The sequence below is a fragment of the Oncorhynchus nerka genome, linkage group LG11, assembly GCF_034236695.1.
Source record: "Oncorhynchus nerka isolate Pitt River linkage group LG11, Oner_Uvic_2.0, whole genome shotgun sequence".
NCBI lineage: Eukaryota > Metazoa > Chordata > Actinopteri > Salmoniformes > Salmonidae > Oncorhynchus > Oncorhynchus nerka.
The window spans coordinates 44,913,908-44,935,268 of record NC_088406.1 but is presented as its reverse complement, the minus strand read 5'-3'; the positions used below and the strand labels follow the sequence as shown (position 1 = coordinate 44,935,268).

At 41.5% G+C, this 21,361-nt stretch overlaps 1 protein-coding gene across 1 annotated transcript in view; it reads right to left on the bottom strand.

Moving 5' to 3' along the window:
- The window catches only part of LOC115136972 (serine/threonine-protein kinase SIK3 homolog), a 52,407-nt gene extending 32,093 nt beyond the window's left edge, over window positions 1-20,314 (bottom strand). Inside the window, 4 exon segments of the mRNA XM_065024583.1 lie at window positions 47-208; window positions 486-549; window positions 759-875; window positions 19,982-20,314. Of these exon segments, the coding sequence (XP_064880655.1) occupies window positions 47-208; window positions 486-549; window positions 759-875; window positions 19,982-20,314 (676 nt within the window).
- Window positions 20,315-21,361: the final 1,047 nt, after the last annotated feature.

Sequence of the window (21,361 nt, the reverse complement as noted above, 5' to 3'; positions counted from 1 at the left end):
AGTGGAAAAAATACACACACTCGAACACACACACACTGTACTATACCTGCAATCTTGATGTTGAGGTTGTGGTCCAGGAGCAGGTTTTCGGCCTTCAGGTCTCGGTGGACGATGTTGCGGCAGTGGCAAAAGTGGACGGCCGCCACGATCTGCTTGAACTTCCGCCGAGCGTCCTTCTCCGCCATCCTGCCGTGGGCCACCAGGTGGTCTGAAGACAGGTCAGAGGTCAAAGTTCGAATTCAGTTCATTTTCCTTTGAAAGGAGGAGGTTTGCTTTGCCTTTCCCCGAGCTCCACCACTTCACATCATAAATCAACACTGAAACAATGACGACGTCAAACCCAGGATCACAGAGAAACAGATCGTCACTAGTCAGAGCCATTGACATAGGTAGCAAAGCCATACAATTGGACGCAGGAGGAGAGGTCAAATGTGACAATGTGAGCATACAAAAAAAGACACTAGCTCACTACAAAAGAAACTTACCGAAAATCTCCCCACCACTGGCATACTCTGTTACTAGGTAGATCATCTTCTCATTCTCCATCACCTGATGACACGGACAGACATTTGCATTGACAATATAACCGCTGCAGTCAACAATACTAAACACAAGGTATCAGCGGTGTGGATCCGGTGATAGACACTGATCTTGGGTCAGATTTGCTTTGTCCATACAAATGGTAAAGGTTGTGGTTGGGGGAGGGGATGCTGACCCTAGATCTGCAAACTCCACCCCGGAGCTTTGGATCTACTGACCTGGTAGAGACGAATGATGTGGGGGTGCCTCAGCATCTTCATGATCTGCACCTCCCTGAAGATCTTCTTCAGGTTTTCATCGTCCAGCTGGGTCTTGTCCACTATTTTGATGGCCACCTGAACAGAGACAGAAAGCCAATGGAGTGGGGGTAGGACAAGATATTAATTGAACCATTTCAAGCAAACCAAAACCATTTGAGCGAAATGATTCATCAACGAGTGACCATACTCGACTCAACAACAGGAGGTCAAAGTCAGAGCACTGATCAGGGACAAAGTGGCACCCTATTCCCTATTTACTCCACTCACTTTGTTCAGGGCTCAAAGGACTCTAGTCAAAGGTCACTGTCTTGGTAAAAGGGTGCAATTTGGAACTCAGACAAGATTGTCAGATATGAACAATCAGTTACTTCCTTTGGCTTAGATAAAGAACCACTTGGACACCAAGACTGGGACATAGAAAGCCAAGACTCCTACCCATCTCACACCATCCGCAAAAGCCAGGATCCTAAGAATTAGCCTAATAGGTTCATCATATAATACATGGGTTTTATAAATAGCTTCGCGCTCGTCAAAGACCCAAAGAGGGCACGCTCCTACAACCAAGCTGAACCCGACAGCTAATCAGACATAGAGACAATGCCTCAGATGTCAGTGACCTTAGGGCGGGGGATCATTTACATAACGCCACTAAAATACCAAGTCCATGTATATAATCCAGGGGTGCAAAACTCAATTCCTTTAGTGCTTCAGTGCCTTCAGAAAGTATTCACACCCCCTTGACTTTTTCCACATTTTGTCGTGTTACAGCCTGAATTTAAATTGAACTAAATAAGCCCATAATGTCAAAGTGGAATTATATTTTTCTAAATTCATTAAAAATGAAAAGCATAGAGTTGATAAGTAGTCAACCCCTTTGTTATGACAAGCCTAAATAAGTTCAGGAGTAAACATGTTCTTAACAAGTCACATAATGAGTTGCATGAACTCACTGTGTGTGCAATACTAGTGTTAACATGATTTTTGAATGACTACCTCATCTCTGTACCGGCACATACAAGGTCCCTCAGTCGTGCAGTGAATTTCAAACACAGATTCAACCACAAAGACCAGGGAGGTTTTCCAATGCCTTGGGTAGATGGGGAAAATTGAAGGGGGGAAAAACAGACGTTGAATATCCCTTTAAGCATGTTGAAGTTATTAATTACACTCTGGATAGTGTATCAACTTAGTTGACGGAGAGGAAACCACTCAGGGATTTCACCATGAGGTCAATGGTGACTTTAAAACAGTTCCGAGTTGAATGGCTGTGATAGGAGAAAACTGAGGGTGGATCCACATTGTAGTTACTCCACAATACTAACCTAACTGACAGAGTGAAAAGAAGGAACCCTGTACAGAACAAAAATATTCCAAAACATTCATCCTGTTTGCAACAAGGCACTACCAATTACCCCACCGAAGACATTCTTTTAAAAAGTATACTTAGTCATAACAGACTTTAAATGGACAAATAAATGTCATTGAATAAAAATACAAGACCTGTTCCTGAGTCTGGTTTTAACCTTCCAGACTTGGAATTGTATCAACTTCCCACCTAGGGATTTTACTTGCAACATATAGTTAAATACACTGAAGAGGAACAATGGGTACATATTGAAGATGAGCATGCTCATCCTCAGAATATTTTTTACGTGTCTAAGAACAAATTCAAAGTTAAAAACATAACCATATGGAAGAAAATTGAACGTATTCTACAAGAACCAATATCAGTCCCTAAAAAAACAACCCTATGGAACAATATTTGGATAGCTTTTCAGAGTTCACAGATAAATTGGTCTACATGGGAAAACTATAGACATAGAAACCGTCAATTAATTGGTAATAGGAAATAAATGTATTTCCATGACAGAATTGAAAAGCAATTGTGGGCTGACCAATGTAGATATTTTAAAATATACGCAACTTCAAAGTTTAATATCAAGAAATGTATATTTGAAATCTTTTGGACAACAGAATCATCTTGAGGGAACCTTTTTTTGAGTCAGAAAATGATGTTCATATGATAGGTAAGACGTACAAAACCTTGCAGAGAGCCTATCCAACGGACAATCTCTTAGAAAAAAAGGAGTTGACACATTTATCCAATAAACCCTTTGTCCCGTAACGTTATCAAGTGAATTAAGAAGGAATATCAACGATTTAACTTCTTTGACTGCTATGAGTAAGCAATAAGGCCTGAGGAGGTGTGGTCTATGGCCAATATAGCACAGTTAGAGCTGTTCTTATGACATAGCCCTTAGCCGTGGTACCCTATATTGGCCATATACCACAAACCCAAGTTGCCTTATTGCTATTATAAACTGGTTACCAACTTAATTAGAACAGTAAATAGTACGTTTTTTTTTTCATTTTGGTACATGTCTGATATACCATGGCTTTCAAACAATCAGCATTCAGGGCTCAAACCACCCAGTTTATAATTGTTAATAAAATCCTGATTGCCCATGTATAGATAAATATGACAGGGGAGTCTGATTGATGTAAATTGGACAGAGGATCTCAATCTCTGTGCAAGAAACACTTTGACGAACTTAAATGTGAGGCTATTTTCTGGCGTTATCATGTGACCCGACGTCAAATGTTAACACTAAAAACCGTTATAAATGGCCTATTTGCTAAATTGATTTATTTCAAAAGGCATAGGCTACTGAGTAGAATCCGGGTTTATAATTGTAATTCTATTTTGCCATGGTTTGCTGAGCTAGATGCAAGTAGCCTACAGCCAGATAGGCCAACATCTCATTTCAGGGAAAAGTTCACAATGAAACTGACATTAAGAAATGTGGAGAATGAGCTGTGACAGTGATCACAATTGATAACTTCCAATTTAAATTAACTAAACAAGGCCATTAATAATTGCATAATAACACAAGGCTTCAACAACAAACTGAGTTATAGGCTATTTAACCCGTTTGCCGGTTCCAGGTAGGCTACACAAGTGCCACAAAATGTATTTGCAATGACTCCAGTAATATCGTCATTTCAACATATTATATCAAATGGTAGGCTACAGTAGCCTATAATGGAATATACATTAATGGCCTACTTGATGGCCAATATGCAAATTTAGCCTCGAAACATTTAATGTCATGTTCATTGTCCACTTTTTCCCACCACACAAGCAGGCGGTGGAGTTGAACAACATCCATCTCAAATGTCCACTGGCGCAGCGCTCCAACCCCTAGAAATGAGCATGAGTAAAACCGTTCGCTTGATACGGTTATCCATAAGAAAAGTAGACATTAGAAAGCAGTTTATTTTAAACCACCTCTGAGCGAACTGATCTAAAGAGCTTGTGCGCCTAAAATCCTTTTCCAATTCTTTGTCGCCGTTACATAAGTTCTACCGAGGTAATATGTTTTATGGAAAAAGGGTGTCTCCTTAACGACCTAAATAGCCTACCTGCAACTGGTAAAAAAAAAAAGTTGTCACGACGTGTGCGCTTGCTGCTTTGTCTCCGTGACTCAGCTGCAGCACTCTCTCAACGCACACACACTGCTCCGGCCCTCCTCCTCTCCACCACTCACTCACTCACAGCCTGATAGTCAGCAGCAGCAGGTCACCGTGAAATATATATATTTCTAAAAGAAATACATTGGTGGCAATGGTGCAATTTAGAAGTAGCCTAAAAACCCAACACCCAGGACATCGTTTTCAAAGTAGGCCAATTTGTCTGGAAAACCGAGAACATGGCAACACTGATAACCCATGGCTTCTTGGAATGCTATAAAATCATACAATTAAGGGCGGAGTTACAACATTGGCTGTCAGAAGTATTACAATGTAAATGTACTTCTAATACGTCTTCCTGCATATTTCAAGACATGGCACATGAGGGTGCAGTGAGATACCCTATGGGTTTGGGCAATACTTTTCTCTTCAATCATCTTGAAAAAACATTTACCTAAAAAATGGACATCAACAAATTCGCCATCATTAACACAATGGAAAGGTCAAATGCTTTATTATCTAAATGTTGAAGGTGCATGGGCTACAGACAGAAACTAAATGGTGCGGTTTGAGGTCATGTGACAGAGTGATACTGGCGCTGGAGATGGTGGTGTGAGCAGTTGGTTCTGGGCAGGGGTTATGTTGTGGATGTTTGTGTGCTGTATGTTGTTGTTTGTACGCGTATGCTTTGTATTGCAAAAATATATATAATAATCTTACCCAAAAAAGTAATACTACAAAAAATGTGGCAAAGCAATTCATTTTTTGTCCTGAATATAAAGTATAATGTTTGGGGCAAATTCAATTAAACACATTACGGAGTACCACTCCCTATTTACAAGCATAGTGGTGGCTGCACCATGTTATGGATATGGTTGTAATCATTAAGTTAATAACTTCTTAAGGACGTGGTACCGAGGTGGGGACCACAATCAGCGGAAATGTTCAAGAGCGCCACCCATAGAGGTTGCTAAACCTCAAACTTTCATTAAAATTGACATACAATATACTGAATTAAAGCTACACTCGTTGTGAATCTATCCACCAAGTCAGATTTGTAAAATGCTTTTCGGCGAAAGCATGAGAAGCTATTATCTGATACCATGCACCCTCAAAATACTGCAACGTCACCTAACACGACGCTGAAATAAAATATAAAACATTCATTACCTTTGACGAGCTTCTTTCTTGGCACTCCTAGATGTCCCATAAACATCATTTAGGGTCTTTTTTCGATTAAATCGGTCCATATATAGCCTAGATATCGATCTAAGAATACTGTGTGATAAACGGAAAAAAATAGCGTTTCGTAACGTCATTTTTTAAAATTCAAAAAGTCGACGATAAACTTTCACAAAACACTTCGAAATGCTGTTCTAATGCAACTTTAGGTATTAGTACACGCTAATAAGCGATAAAATTCATCAGGAGGCGATGTAATTTCTTTTGCTGTCCGTGTATAAAACATGTCCGAAGAGAGCTCGATCAAAACATCCGGTCGGAGACCGGAGGGAGGGAGTTCCCTTGATTCGGTTAGACCAAGAATCAATTGCGAATCAAATGACAAGACTCTAGACAACGTGTGGAAGCTGTAGGAACTGTAACCTTGGCCCTATTTAATTCGGTTCACTTTGAACAATTCCTTGAAGTCGCGGAAGGATATATTTTTACATTTTCAGTGAACAGATTTCCCTGCACTTTTCGATGAAACGCACGTTCTGTTAAAGCCACAGCCGTGATTTAAACAGTTTTAGAAACGTCTGAGTGTTTTCTATCCACACATACTAATCATATGCATATACTATATTCCTGGCATGAATAGCAGGGCGCTGAAATGTTGCGCGATTTTTAACAAAAAGCTGCGAAAATTCGCAGCTTCCCTAAGAGTTAAGGACTGGGGAGTTTTTCAGGATAAAAAAAAAAACAGAATGGAGCTAAGCACAGGCAAAATCAGAGGAAACGCTGGTTCAGTCTGCTTTCAACCAGACACTGGTAGATTAATTCACCTTTCAGCAGGACAATAACTTTAAACAAGGACAAATCTACACTGGAGTTGCTTACCAAGAAGACAGTGAATGTTTCTGAGTTTACATACACTATAGTTTTGGCAAGTCCATTAGGACATCTACTTTGTGCATGAAACAAGTAATTTTTCCAACAATTGTTTACAGACAGATTATTTCACTTATAATTCACTGTATCACAATTCCAGTGAGTCAGAAGTTTACATACACTAAGTTGACTGTGCCTTTGAACAGCTTGAAAAAAAATCAGAAAATTATGTCATGGCTTTAGAAGCTTCCGTTAGGCTAATTGACATAATTTGAGTCAATTGGAGGTGTACCTGTGGATGTATTTCAAGGCCTACCTTCAAAAACAGTGATTCTTTGTTTGACATCATGGGAAAATCAAAAGAAATCAGCCAAGAATTCAGAAAAGCAATTGTCGACCTCCATAAATCTGGTTCATCCTTAGGAACAATTTCCAAATGCCTGAAGGTACCACGTTCCTCTGTTCAAACAATAGTACGCACGTATAAACACCATGGGACCATGCAGCCGTCATACCACTCAGGAAGGAGATGCGTTCTGTCTCCTAGAGATGAACGTACTTTGGTGCGAAAAGTTCAAATCAATCCCAGAACAACCGCAAAGGACCTTGTGAAGATGCTGGCGGGTACAGGTACAAAAGTATCTATATCCTCAGTTAAACAAGTCCTATATCGACATAACCTGAAAGGCCGCTCAGCAAGAAAGAAGCCACTGCTCCAAAACCACCATAAAAAAGCCAGAATGCGGTTTGCAGCTGCATATGGGGACAAAGATCGTACTTTTTGGAGAAATGCCCTTTGGTGTGATGAAACAAAAATAGAACGGTTATCGTTATGTTTGGATGAAAAAGCGAGAGGCTTGTAACCCGAAGTACACCATCCCAACCGTGAAGCACAGGGGTGGCCGCATCATGTTGTGGGGGTGTTTTGTTGCAGGAGGGACTGGCGCACTTCACAAAATAGACGGCATAATGAGGCATGAAAATTATGTGGATATATTGAAGAAACATCTCAAGACATCAGCCAGGAAGTTAAAGCTTTGTCGCAAATGGGTCTTCCAAATGGACAATGACCCCAAGCATACTTCCAAAGTTGTGGCAAAATGGCTTAAGGACAAAGTCAAGGTATTGTAGTGGCCATCACAAAGCTCTGACCTCGATCCTATAGAAAATTTGTGGGCAGAAATGAAAAAGCGTGTGTGACCAAGGAGGCCAACAAGCCTAACTCAGTTACACCAGCTCTGTCACGAGGAATGGGCCAAAATTCACCCAACTTATTGTGGGAAGCTTGTGGAAGGCTACCCGAAACATTTGACCCAAGTTAAACAACTTAATGGCAATGCTACCAAATACTAATTGAGTGTATGTAAACTTCTGAACCACTGGGAATGTGATGAAAGAAATGAAAGCTGAAAGAAATCACTCTACTATTATTCTGACATTCACATTCTTAAAATAAAGTGGTGATCCTAACTGATCTAAGACAGGGAAGTTTTACTAAGTTTTAAATGTGAAAAACTGAGTTTAAATGTATTTGGCTAAGGTGTATGTAAACTTCCGACTTCAACTGTGTGTGTGTGTGTGTGTGTGTGTGTATATATATATATATACACACACACACACACACAAATATGATACACACACACACACACACACATATATATATATATATGATACACACACACTACTGTTCAAAAGTTTGGGGTCACTTACACATTTCCTTGTTTTTGAAAGAAAACCTATTTTTTTTGTCCATTGAAATAACATCAAATTAATCAGAAATACAGTGTCGACATTGTTAATGTTGTAAATGACTATTGTAGCTGGAAACGGCAGATTCTTTATGGAATATCTACATAGGCGTACAGAGACCCATTATCAGCAACCATCACTCCTGTGTTCCAATGGCAAATTGTGTTAGCGAATCCAAGTTTATCATTTTAAAAAGGCTAATTGATCATTACAAAACGCTTTGTAAGTATGTTAGCACAGCTGAAAACTGTTGTTCTGATTAAAGAAGCAATAAAACTGGCCTTCTTTAGACTAGTTGACTATCTGGAGCGTCAGTCTATTCTTGTTCTCAGAAATGAAGGCTATTCCATGTGAGAAATTAATAAGAAACTGAAGATCTCGTACAATGCTGTGTACTACTCCCTTCACAGAACAGCACAAACGGGCTCTAACCAGAATAGAAAGAGGAGATGGAGGCCCCTTGCACAACTGAGCAAGAGGACAAGTACATTAGTGTCTAGTTTGAGAAACAGACGCCTCACAAGTCCTCAACTGGCAGCTTCATTAAATAGTACCCGCAAAACACGAGTCTCAGCGTCAACAGTGAAGAGGTGACTCCAAGATGTTGGCCTTCTAGGCAGAGTTGTGAAGAAAAAGCCATATCTCAGACTGGCCATTAAAAATAAAATATTAAAAGATGTGGAAAAGAACACAGACACTGAACAAAGGAATCCTGCCTAGAAGGCCAGCATCCCGGAGTCGCCTCTTCACTGTTGATGTTGAGACTCGTGTTTTGCGGGTACCATTTAAAAAAAATCTTGATCGGAGCACATCCAATTTGTTATTCAATGATTTCACGTTGGCTAATAGGACTGATGGTAGAGAGGGATTACACACACGCCGTCGGATCCTTACAAGGCACCCGACCTACGTCCCTGATATCTCGGTCTCTTCTTCATGCGAATGACTGGGATTTGGGCCTTGTTGGGTGTCTGAAGTAAATCCTTTGCGTCAGACTCTTTAAAGAAAATATTTGTCCAGTACAAGGTGAGTAATCGCTGTCCTGATATCCATAAGCACTTTTCGGTCATAAGAGACGGGGGCAGAAACATTATGTACAAAATAAGTTAAAAATAACGAGAGAAAAAAAACACTAAATAGAAAAACGGCAGCCATCTCCTCCGGCGACATGGAATCTATGACAAGACTTGAAAACGGTTGTCTATGAATGATCAACAATCAACTTGACAGAGCTTGTAGAATTTTGAAAAGAATATCAGGCAAATATTGAACATTCCAGGTGTGCAAAGCTGTTAGACTTACCCAGAAAGACTCACAGCTGTAATTGATGCCAACGGTGATTCTAACATGTATTGACCCAGGGGTGTGAATTAGAGGTCGACCGATTAATTAGGGCCGATTTGAAGTTTTCCTAACAATCACTAATCAGCATTTTTGGACGCCGATTATAGACGATTATATTGCAATCCACGAGGAGACTGCGTGGCAGGCTGCCCACCCCTAGTTATGCGAGGGCAGGCAGCAAGGAGCCATGGTAAGTTGCTAGCTAGCATTAAACTTATCTTATAAAAAAACTATCAATCTTAACATCATCACTAGTTAACTACACATGGTTGATGATATGACTAGTTTAACTAGCTTGTCCTGCGTTGCATATAATCAATGCGGTGCCTGAAATTGTGTCACTTCTCTTGCGTTCAGTGTAAGCAGAGTCAGGGTATATGCAGCAGTTTGGGTCGCCTAGCTCGTTGCGAACTGTGTGACCATTTCTTCCTAACAAAGACCGTAAATAATTTGCCAGAATTTTACATAATTATGACATAACATTGAAGGTTGTGCAATGTAACAGCAATATTTAGACTTAGGGTTGCCACCCGTTCGATAAAATACGGAACGGTTCCGTATTTCACTGAAAGAATTAAGGTTTTGTTTTCGAAATGACCATTTCCGGATTTGACCATATTGATGTCCCAAGGCTCGTATTTCTGTGTTTATTATATTATAATTAAGTCTATAATTTGATATTTGATAGAGCAGTCTGACTGAGGTGGTGGTAGGCAGCGGCAAGGCTCGTAAGCATTCATTCAAACCGCACTTTCCTCCGTTTGCCAGCAGCTTTTCGCAATGCTTGAAGCACAGCTCTGTTTATGTGTTCAAGCCTATCAACTCCCGAGATTAGGCTGGCAATACTATAGTGCTTATAAGAACATCCAATAGTCAAAGGTCTATGAAATACAAATGGTATAGAGAGAAATAGTCCTATAATAACAACAACCTAAAACGTATTAACTTGGAATATTGAAAACTCGTGTTAAAAGGAACCACCAGCTGTTCTCATGTTCTGAGCAAGGAATTTAATCGCTAGCTTTTTTAAATATTTTTTTTTTTTTTACATGGCACATATTGCTTTCTTCTCCAACACTGTGTTTTTGCATTATTTAAACCAAATTTAACATGTTCATTATTTATTTGAGACTAAATAGATGAATTTAATATAACACATAAATAAAGTGTTCATTGTTCATTTAGTATTGTTGTAATTGTCATTATAAATGAATAAATATATATATATAAATATATATTACGTCCGATTAATCGTTATCGGCTTTTTTTTGGTCCTCCAATAATCGGTATCGGAGTTGAAAAATCATAAATCGGTCGACCTCTAGTGTGAATACTTATGTAAATTAATTTTCAAGAAATTAGCAAGAAATTCTAAAAACATGTTTTCACTTTGTAATTATAGGCTATTATGAGTAGATGGCTGAGAATAGTTTTTTTTAATCCATTTTGAATTCAGGCTGTAACACAACAAAATGTGGAATAAGTCAAGGGGTGTGAATACTTTCTGAAGGCTCTGTGTTTGCTTGTTTTTGTTATTTCCTTTTGTGTCTAATTAAGGTCTAGACAACCAGGTGAGGGGTTCCTAACTAATCAATTACCTTAATTGATTAATCAAGTACAAGGGAGGTGCAAAAACTCGCAAACGCACGACTTTCCAGGAATTGAGTTTGACACCATGCTGATCTAACCAATTCTGGCGGTGCTTTCTCTTACCAATAACTGTGACGTGTCAGCTCGACGTCAGGTTTTAGGCTAATGAATAAATGAGTGTAATGAGTGTAATGGGGTGATCGGTTTAGAATGAGACGATAACCTGCTCTTACACAAGCCTAAACCTCCTTGTGAGCTGGCTTCGCGTTCTGGGAATACTAGTTATTTCTGAAGCTACTCTTCCCCCTCTCTGTTCTTGGCCGAGATAATAGAATGGGACCATATGAAAGCAAGCTGCGGCCCATTTCCGGCTAGCGGACAGGAAAAGGAAGAGCCAGGCACATGGTGTTCTAACATTGAACCCTGTGTGTGTGCGGTGGGTCCATCTTCCTCACTAGGCCTGTGTGCATGTCCATCTCCGTGGTATTTTAAGCTTCATTGGGCTATTATTGCTCTGGCAGTAATCCAGCTGTGTTGATGTAAACTCCCCCCCGCATCGTGGGTACGATGGACAACATCTGGAACAGGGAGACACTTGAAAAACACACACTACGTACTATACAGTAAAAACAGAAAGGCCCAAATGAGGGAGGAAGGTCATGAGGCCTTGAGTTCACACTCCCGGTCTCACGCCACAAACCCATATTCGTTGGGAACATCAAGTCCATCTCCATGCAAATGGACTGAAAATAAGGAAATCGGGTGCGAAATCAAAACTGGGAGAGCTATGCTGGCCTATAAAAGCTGGTGCCAGCATCATGTTTGATAGAACATAATTTGGCCTGATAAGCTGAGCACACAGAGGAGTTTGGACAAGCTATCCGAATGACTAGCACAAGTCATTTCCTCACACACACAATTCAAATGGCCAGTTGTAGTTGGAACTATTGGCTGGTTTTATAATGTACAGTTATAGTTACAGTAATCTACTTGGAGGAGTGACGTGCCTGGCCTGCATTACCTTGGAATTTTCCATTGAAAGACATGGATACAGAGAGTCAGTTAAGCTGAAGTGTCATATAGCCCCCCGCGATCACACGACTGTTGACCTAACCATAGCACCGCGCCACTGCTGATACTTAGCAACCAGGAACAGACAAGTGGCCTACAACATGAACAGGAGAGATAGAAAGGCCTCCAACACAAGCAGACCAGTAAACTGACATTATTTGGGGCAAGGCACTCTAAAAGACACGACTGTGCTGCTGACAATTACATCAAAAGGAATGCGGACAAGAGGACTTTTCAAGTTTGGTATGACGACTTTGCCGTCATTAAATTCCTTTTATGTTTTACAGAACAGCGTATGACTGCGGAGAGCTCAGAGAGGCAAATATGGAAGAAAATAAACGCAGTCTGGAGATCGAAGATGGAATAAAAATGATGGCTCAAAGAGTCTAATAAAAGTTAAGAACAAAACAAGGAGTTTAACAAACCAAATGTAACACATTGGTGATGGTGTCATGTGTGGATTTAGCCTAACCTCTAACAATATCACGTGGGATACCAGTAAGTAGTCTAACAGGTGAGAGCCTTTAAAAAAAAGACACAGCCATAAAGACACCATCTCAGCCGTCTGCAATGAGGATAGTCTAAGTTTAATCTTTACTGCCTTAGTCAGTCAGGCCCAAAGCCACTTGGCTCAGGAGCAATGCTAACCAACAGAGACCAGGGCTGTGTCCTCATCTGAGAGGAGACTAGACCAAGAACCCCCCTCCCCCCCCTCCTCAGACACACTCAAACATACTCTTACATAGAAACCTAGCCCACACACACACACACAAAGTGCATCTAAACATATAACAGTCAGTATGAGTCAGCATGAGTGGGATTGTGGATAGGGTTGGTTTGGGTGCACAGAGTGCTAACAAGCATGTGCATGTGAGTGACCGTGAAGCATGCACGTGGCTGTATTCTGCTGTGCGTGAGCAAGAGATGATCAGTGTGACATTGTTCTAGTATGGGGAGGCGGGGGGCACTTGCCAACACTGAGATCAAAAACATTCACATTTTCACCAGTTAAAGATGGTCGAAATGACATCATCATCATCACAACGTCATCTCTATCAGCTTAGCAAACTGGGTTCCCCGTTGTAGAGGGTTGACCTTCTACTCCAATCAAGCTCCCTTATGTGGAGGTTAACGTGTGCAGTGAGCGTCACATGATCACACAAATAAGTCTGCATCTTTTTTTATTCAAGCCATGTTGTTGGTTTTCTTTGCGTGTTCCTTTCAGCGGCAACACTACGCACCGCTGCATTTGGGAGGTCCTCACCCCTGCTGCTCAACGTTCTCATCATCTGGAGGCGGTCACCACACAAGGTGAAAGTTCAACGCTGCAAGGTTACCAGTAATAAGAGACTCAGACTTTGACCTGGGGGGGGAGCAGTGTGGTATCGTCATATTATTAGTAATTTTTTAACCTTTATTTAACTAGGCAAGTCAGTTGAGACCAAATTCTTATTTACAATGGCAGTCTAGGAACAGTGGGTTAACTGCCTTGTTCAGGGGCAGAACGGCAGATTTTTATCTTATCAGCTCAGGGATTCAATCCAGCAACCTTTCGGTTGCTCTAACCACTAGGCTACCTGCCACCCAGCTAACAACAAAACGCTCTCCCTGCCCTTCAACCACACAGCGGAGCCACAGGCTTTACACACTCCCCCAGGGAGAGCGAAAGACAATGTTCTGTGTGTGTGTGTGTGTGTGGGTGACTCAGCTAAGTCATAAGTCTACGTTCAGATGTTCCTGTATGTGTCTGTACTGTAGAGTGAGTGTGTGCACCAAATTATGGGCCTATTCATGTACGTGCGGATCAGGAGTGCACGTGCTATTTTAACTGTGAATAGGTCTCATTCATCAATGAGGCAGCCAATACCCTAAATGGACAATGGAGAAAATCAAGAAGACGCAGTCTTTCTAAAAAACCAAAGCAAACAAACAAAACCGGGATGAGCAAAGAGGCATAAAACACCAACAGATACAACACAGAGGATAATCTGTATGATAAAAATGGGTCGTTCCAGTCCTGGATGCTGATTGGCTGAGTTCGTGATCCAGTCGTGTGTATCATCATGATATAGCCTATTCACAATACCACAGTCTAGTGCCTTATTGCTTTAATGTCCACGGTTATGTGGGTGGTTTAGCCCATCTGACAGTTTTTCTGTAGACAAGAGTTTGCATTGGATCTTGATATCAACCAATGACTGAGGTCCCCTTGCAGCAGCTGAGCTCCATACATGGAGGGGGTCAAGTCTCCGTAGTCCTCCATCTCTCACCAACACATGGCCAATGTCTCTATGGATACCAACAAGATTCCAATGGAATTACCATTCCCGGGGCACCTGTCGTTGATAACTCACTAAAGTTAAGTGACTCCAATGTGTAAGTATCTGTGAAAGACGCATCATGTCGTCAATGTTGCCAACTGACTCTCGAGGGGGACTGGCCGGACTGGCACACGCAGGAAGGCGATGCCGTGGGGCTATTTGTCAAGGGGCTAAATATAGCTGATAATACAGTGTTGTAAGGCATGGACCCAAACCATACAGTCAGTAAGACCTGAATGTAGGTGAAAGTTTCCATTATGGGGATGCTTACTGAGGAACCTTTCTGTGGTAAAAGGGGGTGAGTTTGGACAATGGTATCAGACCTAGGTGGCAAAGGCTCGGATGGATATCGTCAATTATCGGCATACTAACAAACCCCCACCTCGTGACCCCAAACTGTTCACAGCTCTGTTGTTGGCGGAGAGAAAATGTGGCAGTTTTAAAGCTAATTTCCCACAATTCTAAACATTTTGCATGGGCCAGAGATTTTTTCTGATTCAAGCTAATTTCCTGCAATTCAAAAAAAAATATCCATGTCTTATGTGTGTTTATATGATACCAGGGGTCGAAAGCTGACCTAGTTTTACTCTGGAGCCGTGGTCCGTATTAACCCCGTTCTGGGTCTAGACCGCCAGTTGAGTATGGCTGGTCTACTGTATATGAGTGAGTATGTTTAGTCACCATAATCTATCTAAGCTACTACCAAACAGCCCAAACATAGATACACTAAAGTATTCAGACCCCTAGACTTTTTCAACTTTGTTACGTTACCGCCTTATTCTAAAATAATTATGACATAAAATCCATTATGACAAAGCAAAAACAGGTTTGTATAAAAAACTGAAATATCACATAAGTATTCAGACCCTTTAACTCAGTAATTTGTTTGAAGCAGCAATGGCAGCGATTACAGCCGCGTCTTCTAGGGTATGACGCTAAAAGCATGGGGTGGCTGGTAGCCTAGTGGATAGAGCATTGGGCCAGTAACCTAAAGGTTGCTAGATCAAGGACAAGGACATTCAGAGACTTGTCCCGAAGCCTAAATGTTGTCTTGGCTGTGTGTTAGCGTCGTTGTCCTGTTGGAAGGTGAACCTTTGCCCCAGTCAGCTAGTCTCCCAGTCCCTGCCACTGAAAAATGCTTCTCAAGGTCTGATTCTTTAGGTGCCTTTTGGCAAACTCCAAGCGGGCTGTCATGTGCCTTTTACTGTGTGGCTTCCGTCTGGCCACTCTTCAGTGCTGCAGAGTGCTGCAGAGATGTCAGAGTGACCTTCTCCCCCAATTGCTCCGTTTGGCCGGGCAGCCAGCTTTAGGAAGAGTCTTGGTGGTTCCAAACTCAAACCATTTAAGAATGAAGGAGGCCACTGTGTTCTTGGGGCAGACAGTTTTTGGTACCCTTCCCCAGATCTGTGCCTCGATACAATCTTGTCTCGGAGCTCTACGGACAATTCCTTCAACCTCATGGCTTGGTATTTGCTCTGACATCCACTGTCAACTGTCTGACGTTATATCATCAGTTGTGTGCCTTTCCAAATCATGTCCAATCAATTGAATTTACCACAGGTATCAAGTTGTAGAAACATCAAGGATGATCAACAGAAGCAGGATGCACATGAACTCAATCCCGAGTCTCATAGCAAAGGGTCTGAATAATTATACTTTGTTTTTTTATTTTTAATGGATATGGCATATTTCTAAAAACCTGTTTTTTCTAGATAGATTGATGAGGACATTTATATATTTTTGATCCATTTTATAATAAGGCTGTAAGGCAACAAAATGTAGAAAAAGTCAAGGGGTCTGAATACTTTCCGAATGCACTGTACGTAGTATGAAACTGCCTGTCAAAAACTACTGGTTTTGGATTTTTTTTAAATGACATGAGTTAGACCTAGGACAGACTAGGACCACTAGGGCTAGTACTGAACGCACCAACAAGAACATGAGCGTACAGAATCAGATTCTCTCTGTGCATAACCCAATAACTATGGGACATGAAGGTAGGTCAAGCAGCAACACCACAATTGTGAAATTATTAATGCAAATGAAATCACCGCATGACACGTGCATTAGGCCCGTTATCTAACATTGCCTGGCCATCGCGGCGGCTGCTGCTCCTCCTCCTCCTCCTCGATGCAAATCTAAGCTGAGGCGGCGGCGGTAGGGGGAGAAGTAAGTCTGGATAGATGCAGTGTAACATGAGGAGACGGTGTGATGCACCGCAGACAAGCCAGAGCACGCCGGCTGCCTTCTTTAGCCATACCTGTCTGACTGTAGTGGAGCCAAGAGGAGGTGCCCCATCTTCTGATGAGGAGGGAGCTAGTCAGCTGATAGACACATTTAGGTTTAGAAACACTTTTTTTTATTCAGGTGTGTGTTTTGTTGTTGACCCTAGAACCGAGCCTGTCAGGTCTGCCTTAACGGCTCTAAGACAGTCCCTCTTCCATAGCTGTGACGCTTGGCTCAGTCTAACACCACGGCTCCACAAAACCCTTCTCCCTAACTGGCTTTGCGGACCGAAGCATTGAGCTATAGCTCCTGTCTTTCACACCAGTGATTAGGCATGACTAATGCTGGTGGAAAAGGTGTGCAGTGCGAAGATCTGTCCAAATATACTGAATTTGCTCACTTCTACGTCGGCTAACTGACTGCTAGGGAGGGTGTCATGTCAATACGTGTGAGCAAAATTAATAGATCGGCTACTGTTTGAATTCAGAAGAAATGTTGTTGATGTAGCTAGAAGAGGCAACTTTGTTTGTTTATTATTCCATTATCATGCAATTTCTCTTAAATCGGGACATCAGTAGCTCTTCGGTTGCATAATGTGCCCTTTTTGGGACTTTGAATTTCATAGACATGACCAGAAATATCAGTGTTTATAATCTCGAGTTGGTGAGACGGCAGCACCAAGGCACTGGTTTCATATGTTTGAGCATCTTAAAAATAAAAAAAACATTATCAAGTCCCATTTAAATTGTACATACAAACCAGTTGAACCTGAAGCATGTCATGGTTCATAAGATGCAATTGGAGGGGTAAAAAAAATAGGAAAAAAATAAGGTTTTGGGTGGTGGTACATTTAATGCCAAATCCAAAACAATCATACTTGGAGCAGCTACTTACACAGAAACCACACTGGCCACGAAATAAATGTACACATACATGTTATTCAATAATTTCACCCCCACCAATCACGCTCGTGAAAGAGCGTCTGCGTGGCCAAGCGCTAAAATAGAACTTGGTTCTATTTGAGACACTCCACAAGCTGCAAGTCCCCTCCTTATTGGATATGGGGAAAATACAAACCCATGTGGGTGCTTGAAAGACAAACGACGAGAGATTAGTTAAGGAAAACCTAGTTTGTTTTTAGTTGGTTTCCCTTAATCGTTGGAGTAGAGTAACACCCAATTTTGTACGACTCTGGGTCAAAATTCTACAAAGAACCGGCTAAAAAGAGGACCATATGCATGTCAGGGAAAATAACAACCCAATGTACATCAACCAGGAAAAACTAGCTAGCAACAGCCAGCTAGCCAAATGCCCAGTCATGTGTTGACCTGCCCCTGTGATTCAGCATGGCCTATTTAATTATACATTTATTAAATGAGAGAAATCAAATGTAAATTCTCACAATGACCTCTGCCTAGAAAGGGTCATTTTGAAATTGCACTAATGCAATCCATTCTACCAATCCAGTAGAATGCAAAATATCAGGGCCTGTGTGGAGTCCCCCTTTGCAAAAGAATCACTCAACAAAAAACCTAATAATGGAGAGATTGTAGTTTTTAGTGGTTAGTGTTTTATCAATGAATCGTTAGGGTAGCCTAGTGGTTAGAGCATTGGACTAGTAACCGAAAGGTTGCAAGTTCAAACCCCCGAGCTGACAAGGTACAAATCTGTCGTTCTGCCCCTGAACAGGCAGTTAACCCACTGTTCCTAGGCCGTCATTGAAAATAAGAATTTGTTCTTAACTGACTTGCCTAGTTAAATAAAGGTTAAAAAAAATTCAAAAAGTAACTTTGAAGCACTAATATGTGGTTCCCTATAAATACATTTTCACAAGTTCTGTGGCTTAGCCTAAGCTGCTTAGGCTACAGCCTAATGTGTTTTTGAATATGTCCCATGTCAACATGTGAGCTAATCTATCAGAATAGTCAGCCTCCTTCACACAACACACATGGAAGTAGTCACGTGTTCTCAGTCTTCTACACACACATTACAATCGTGATTCCCTTACAGGTAGCCTTCTGTTTATCCCTCTCTGATGACTGGCCTCAGTTCGCTTCCATGAGCGTGTTGCAGATCCAGTCTTATTACTAGGAGATAGTCAGCTTAGTGGCACTGGCACAGGCTTAAAAGTATGGCCAGAGTGGGTAGGCTATCAATTGGCCCGCTCTACTCCTTGGCCACCCAAGTCGTTATTGAGAGAAAAACATTGAAAGGGAAAGGGGGATACCTAGTCAGTTGTACAACTGAATGCATTAAACTGAAAGGTGTCTTTCATTTAACCCAAACCCCTCTGAATCAGAGAGGTGCGGGGGGATGCAACCACTTCTCAATAAGATACCTGGGAAAATAAAATGGAATGGTAATTTGTGTAAAGGCAAAATGTGGATTAAAAAAAAAGTAGTTTACTGTTCATGCTAAGGTCTCTCAACTATAAGGATGAGAAATGATATGTAGGTAAAAGTTGCGACTACTATGATTGTTTTTTTGTTTCAATAATGAAAAACAAGTGTCAAGCGGACAGTGACTATCCACCAGCAATGCATCTGCCTACAGACGCCGACACTATGCAACAGCATAGGCACACTCAAAGGGATATCAATAAGCTATGACATATCGGAGGCTGCAAATTTTCCCATAGCCTCTGCCTATACTCAAATGGAGATGCCACATAAACCAGGCTAAAACTAAAATACCAGCCCCTGAATATACCACTAAATCAAATAAATACACCATGAGAAAATTAAAAACATGAGCTTTTTCAGTGAGAAAATACGTTGTAAGTGAACAAATTTTTAGGGATGAGATATGGCCAGCCAGTAATATGTTTACTGCCTGTCAAGCAGGATTGTTATTTTAGTTAACTACCAAGCCAACTTAACTAACTTGCCAAAGGCGCATTCACTTCAAAATATCCCAAATATGTATATCTAGTTGCTTGCAAATGATACGTGTAAACTACTGACGCCATGATACTTGTGATTCTACCTAGCTAATACATAATGCCAAAAATAGCTGGTTAGTTAACGAACGCAGTCCACGCTCGAAGCGCCCCTCTACTCTCTTTCATCCCAGCGGTACCCTCATCTCCGTAGACAAGTCACCACCGCTGCCCTTGTTACATTGTAACTGGTTCTATCATGTGAAAAACTACAAGGCAAATGATTGCTTATGATGCCCCATGTTTACACCCCCGCACTGCGACCAAAAGCGGTCTAGCCGTTATAACGTTACTCGCTCTCAGCCCGAAGGCCCAATCTTCAGCCTGGATGAGAGTGACAGCGATAACAGTCAAATTAGTACAAATCGTTGACAACCTGGAATTGATGTCCTTCAAAAGCCTTGTATTAATCATCCTACCTTTGCTTTGGTGATGATGTGTGTTGCTAATTTAACAACGGCGAAATTTCCCTTGCCGATGGTCCGCTCGATTTCGTAGTAGCCCACTCGGGCTAGGGGGGGCCTGCCGGACGAGGGGTGGCCGGGGTTGGTGATGCACCCCGCGGCCGGTCGATTGGAGTGGCTGATCCCAGAGGATGGCTGTGCTCGGTTCTGGGCGCCCATGCCTGCGTGGGCCGGTCGGGTAGAGTGCGTAATCCCGGCCGCAGCGGACCCAGCTGCACCTCCGCTTGACACGGCCGCCATCTTCTCGCCTCTCTGCGGGAACAACAACCAGCCTTGCGCATCTCGCATCGCGAGCACGCCCCCACCCTACGTCATATTACGTACATAGCCCCTCCGCAGCGCCCTCTCTAGGTTGTAACTATAGCAACTATCAGCGTAACAATGACTTCATCCACAGAAACGGTTGTCTTGGCGACAGAACTGCGCATTATGCACTAGTACAAGTCTGTGTGTGTTTATAACCGGGAAGATAGCGATGCAGTTTCACACGTCTGTCGAGTGTAACATCACATGGTTGGATGGATTCAACCTCTCGACTTCAACTCATTCTAATGGACACTGAAATACTTTATTGTCTGCAAAATAATACTCAATACACTTATGATGTTCTGTTCGTTTACACCTGGAGGCCTATAACTCTGCATTTTTGGGAAGGGCTCGTAAACAAACATTTCACTGTAAAGTCTAACGTTATACCTTTGTATTCGGCGCATGTGACAAATACAATTTAACTTGATTTGATGTCATGACTCATCCATCGTCTACAGCAGGGGTGTCAAATATTTGGCGAGGCGTCCAATCCCGCTTGAGTAAAATAAACACGGGAACGAACTCAATATACTGAATATACTTTCAACCTCGTTTGCTCTGACATGCACTGTCAACTGTGGGACCTTATATGTTAGATCACACAAGGGCCATTCCCTTTTCCAGAATCTAAATGTATCTATTTCCTTTATCAATATTATACAATGTTTCCTTGCACAAGACAAAATCATAGTTGTATAATAAGAATTAGAAGAATAAGAATTTGATGGCAATTGGACATCTAGGCTACCTCCTACTTTGATGGTTAAACTATAGAGGCAGCAAATATAAGTTGAGAAAGAAGAAGAAAAAGAACGAAAGGAAAATAATACAAACATATTTATTCTGATGAATTATAACAGATGAGAAATTGCCAAAGATACACAGCACTGTTATTACCTATCAATGAAACTATTTCTTTCTGGAAAAACTAAGGGGATGTGACTGACCAGAAAACCAATGTTGAAATTCAGAATTGGTTAATTTATGGTTAGGAGTATGTTTAAGGGTTAAGAAGGTTAGGGTTAG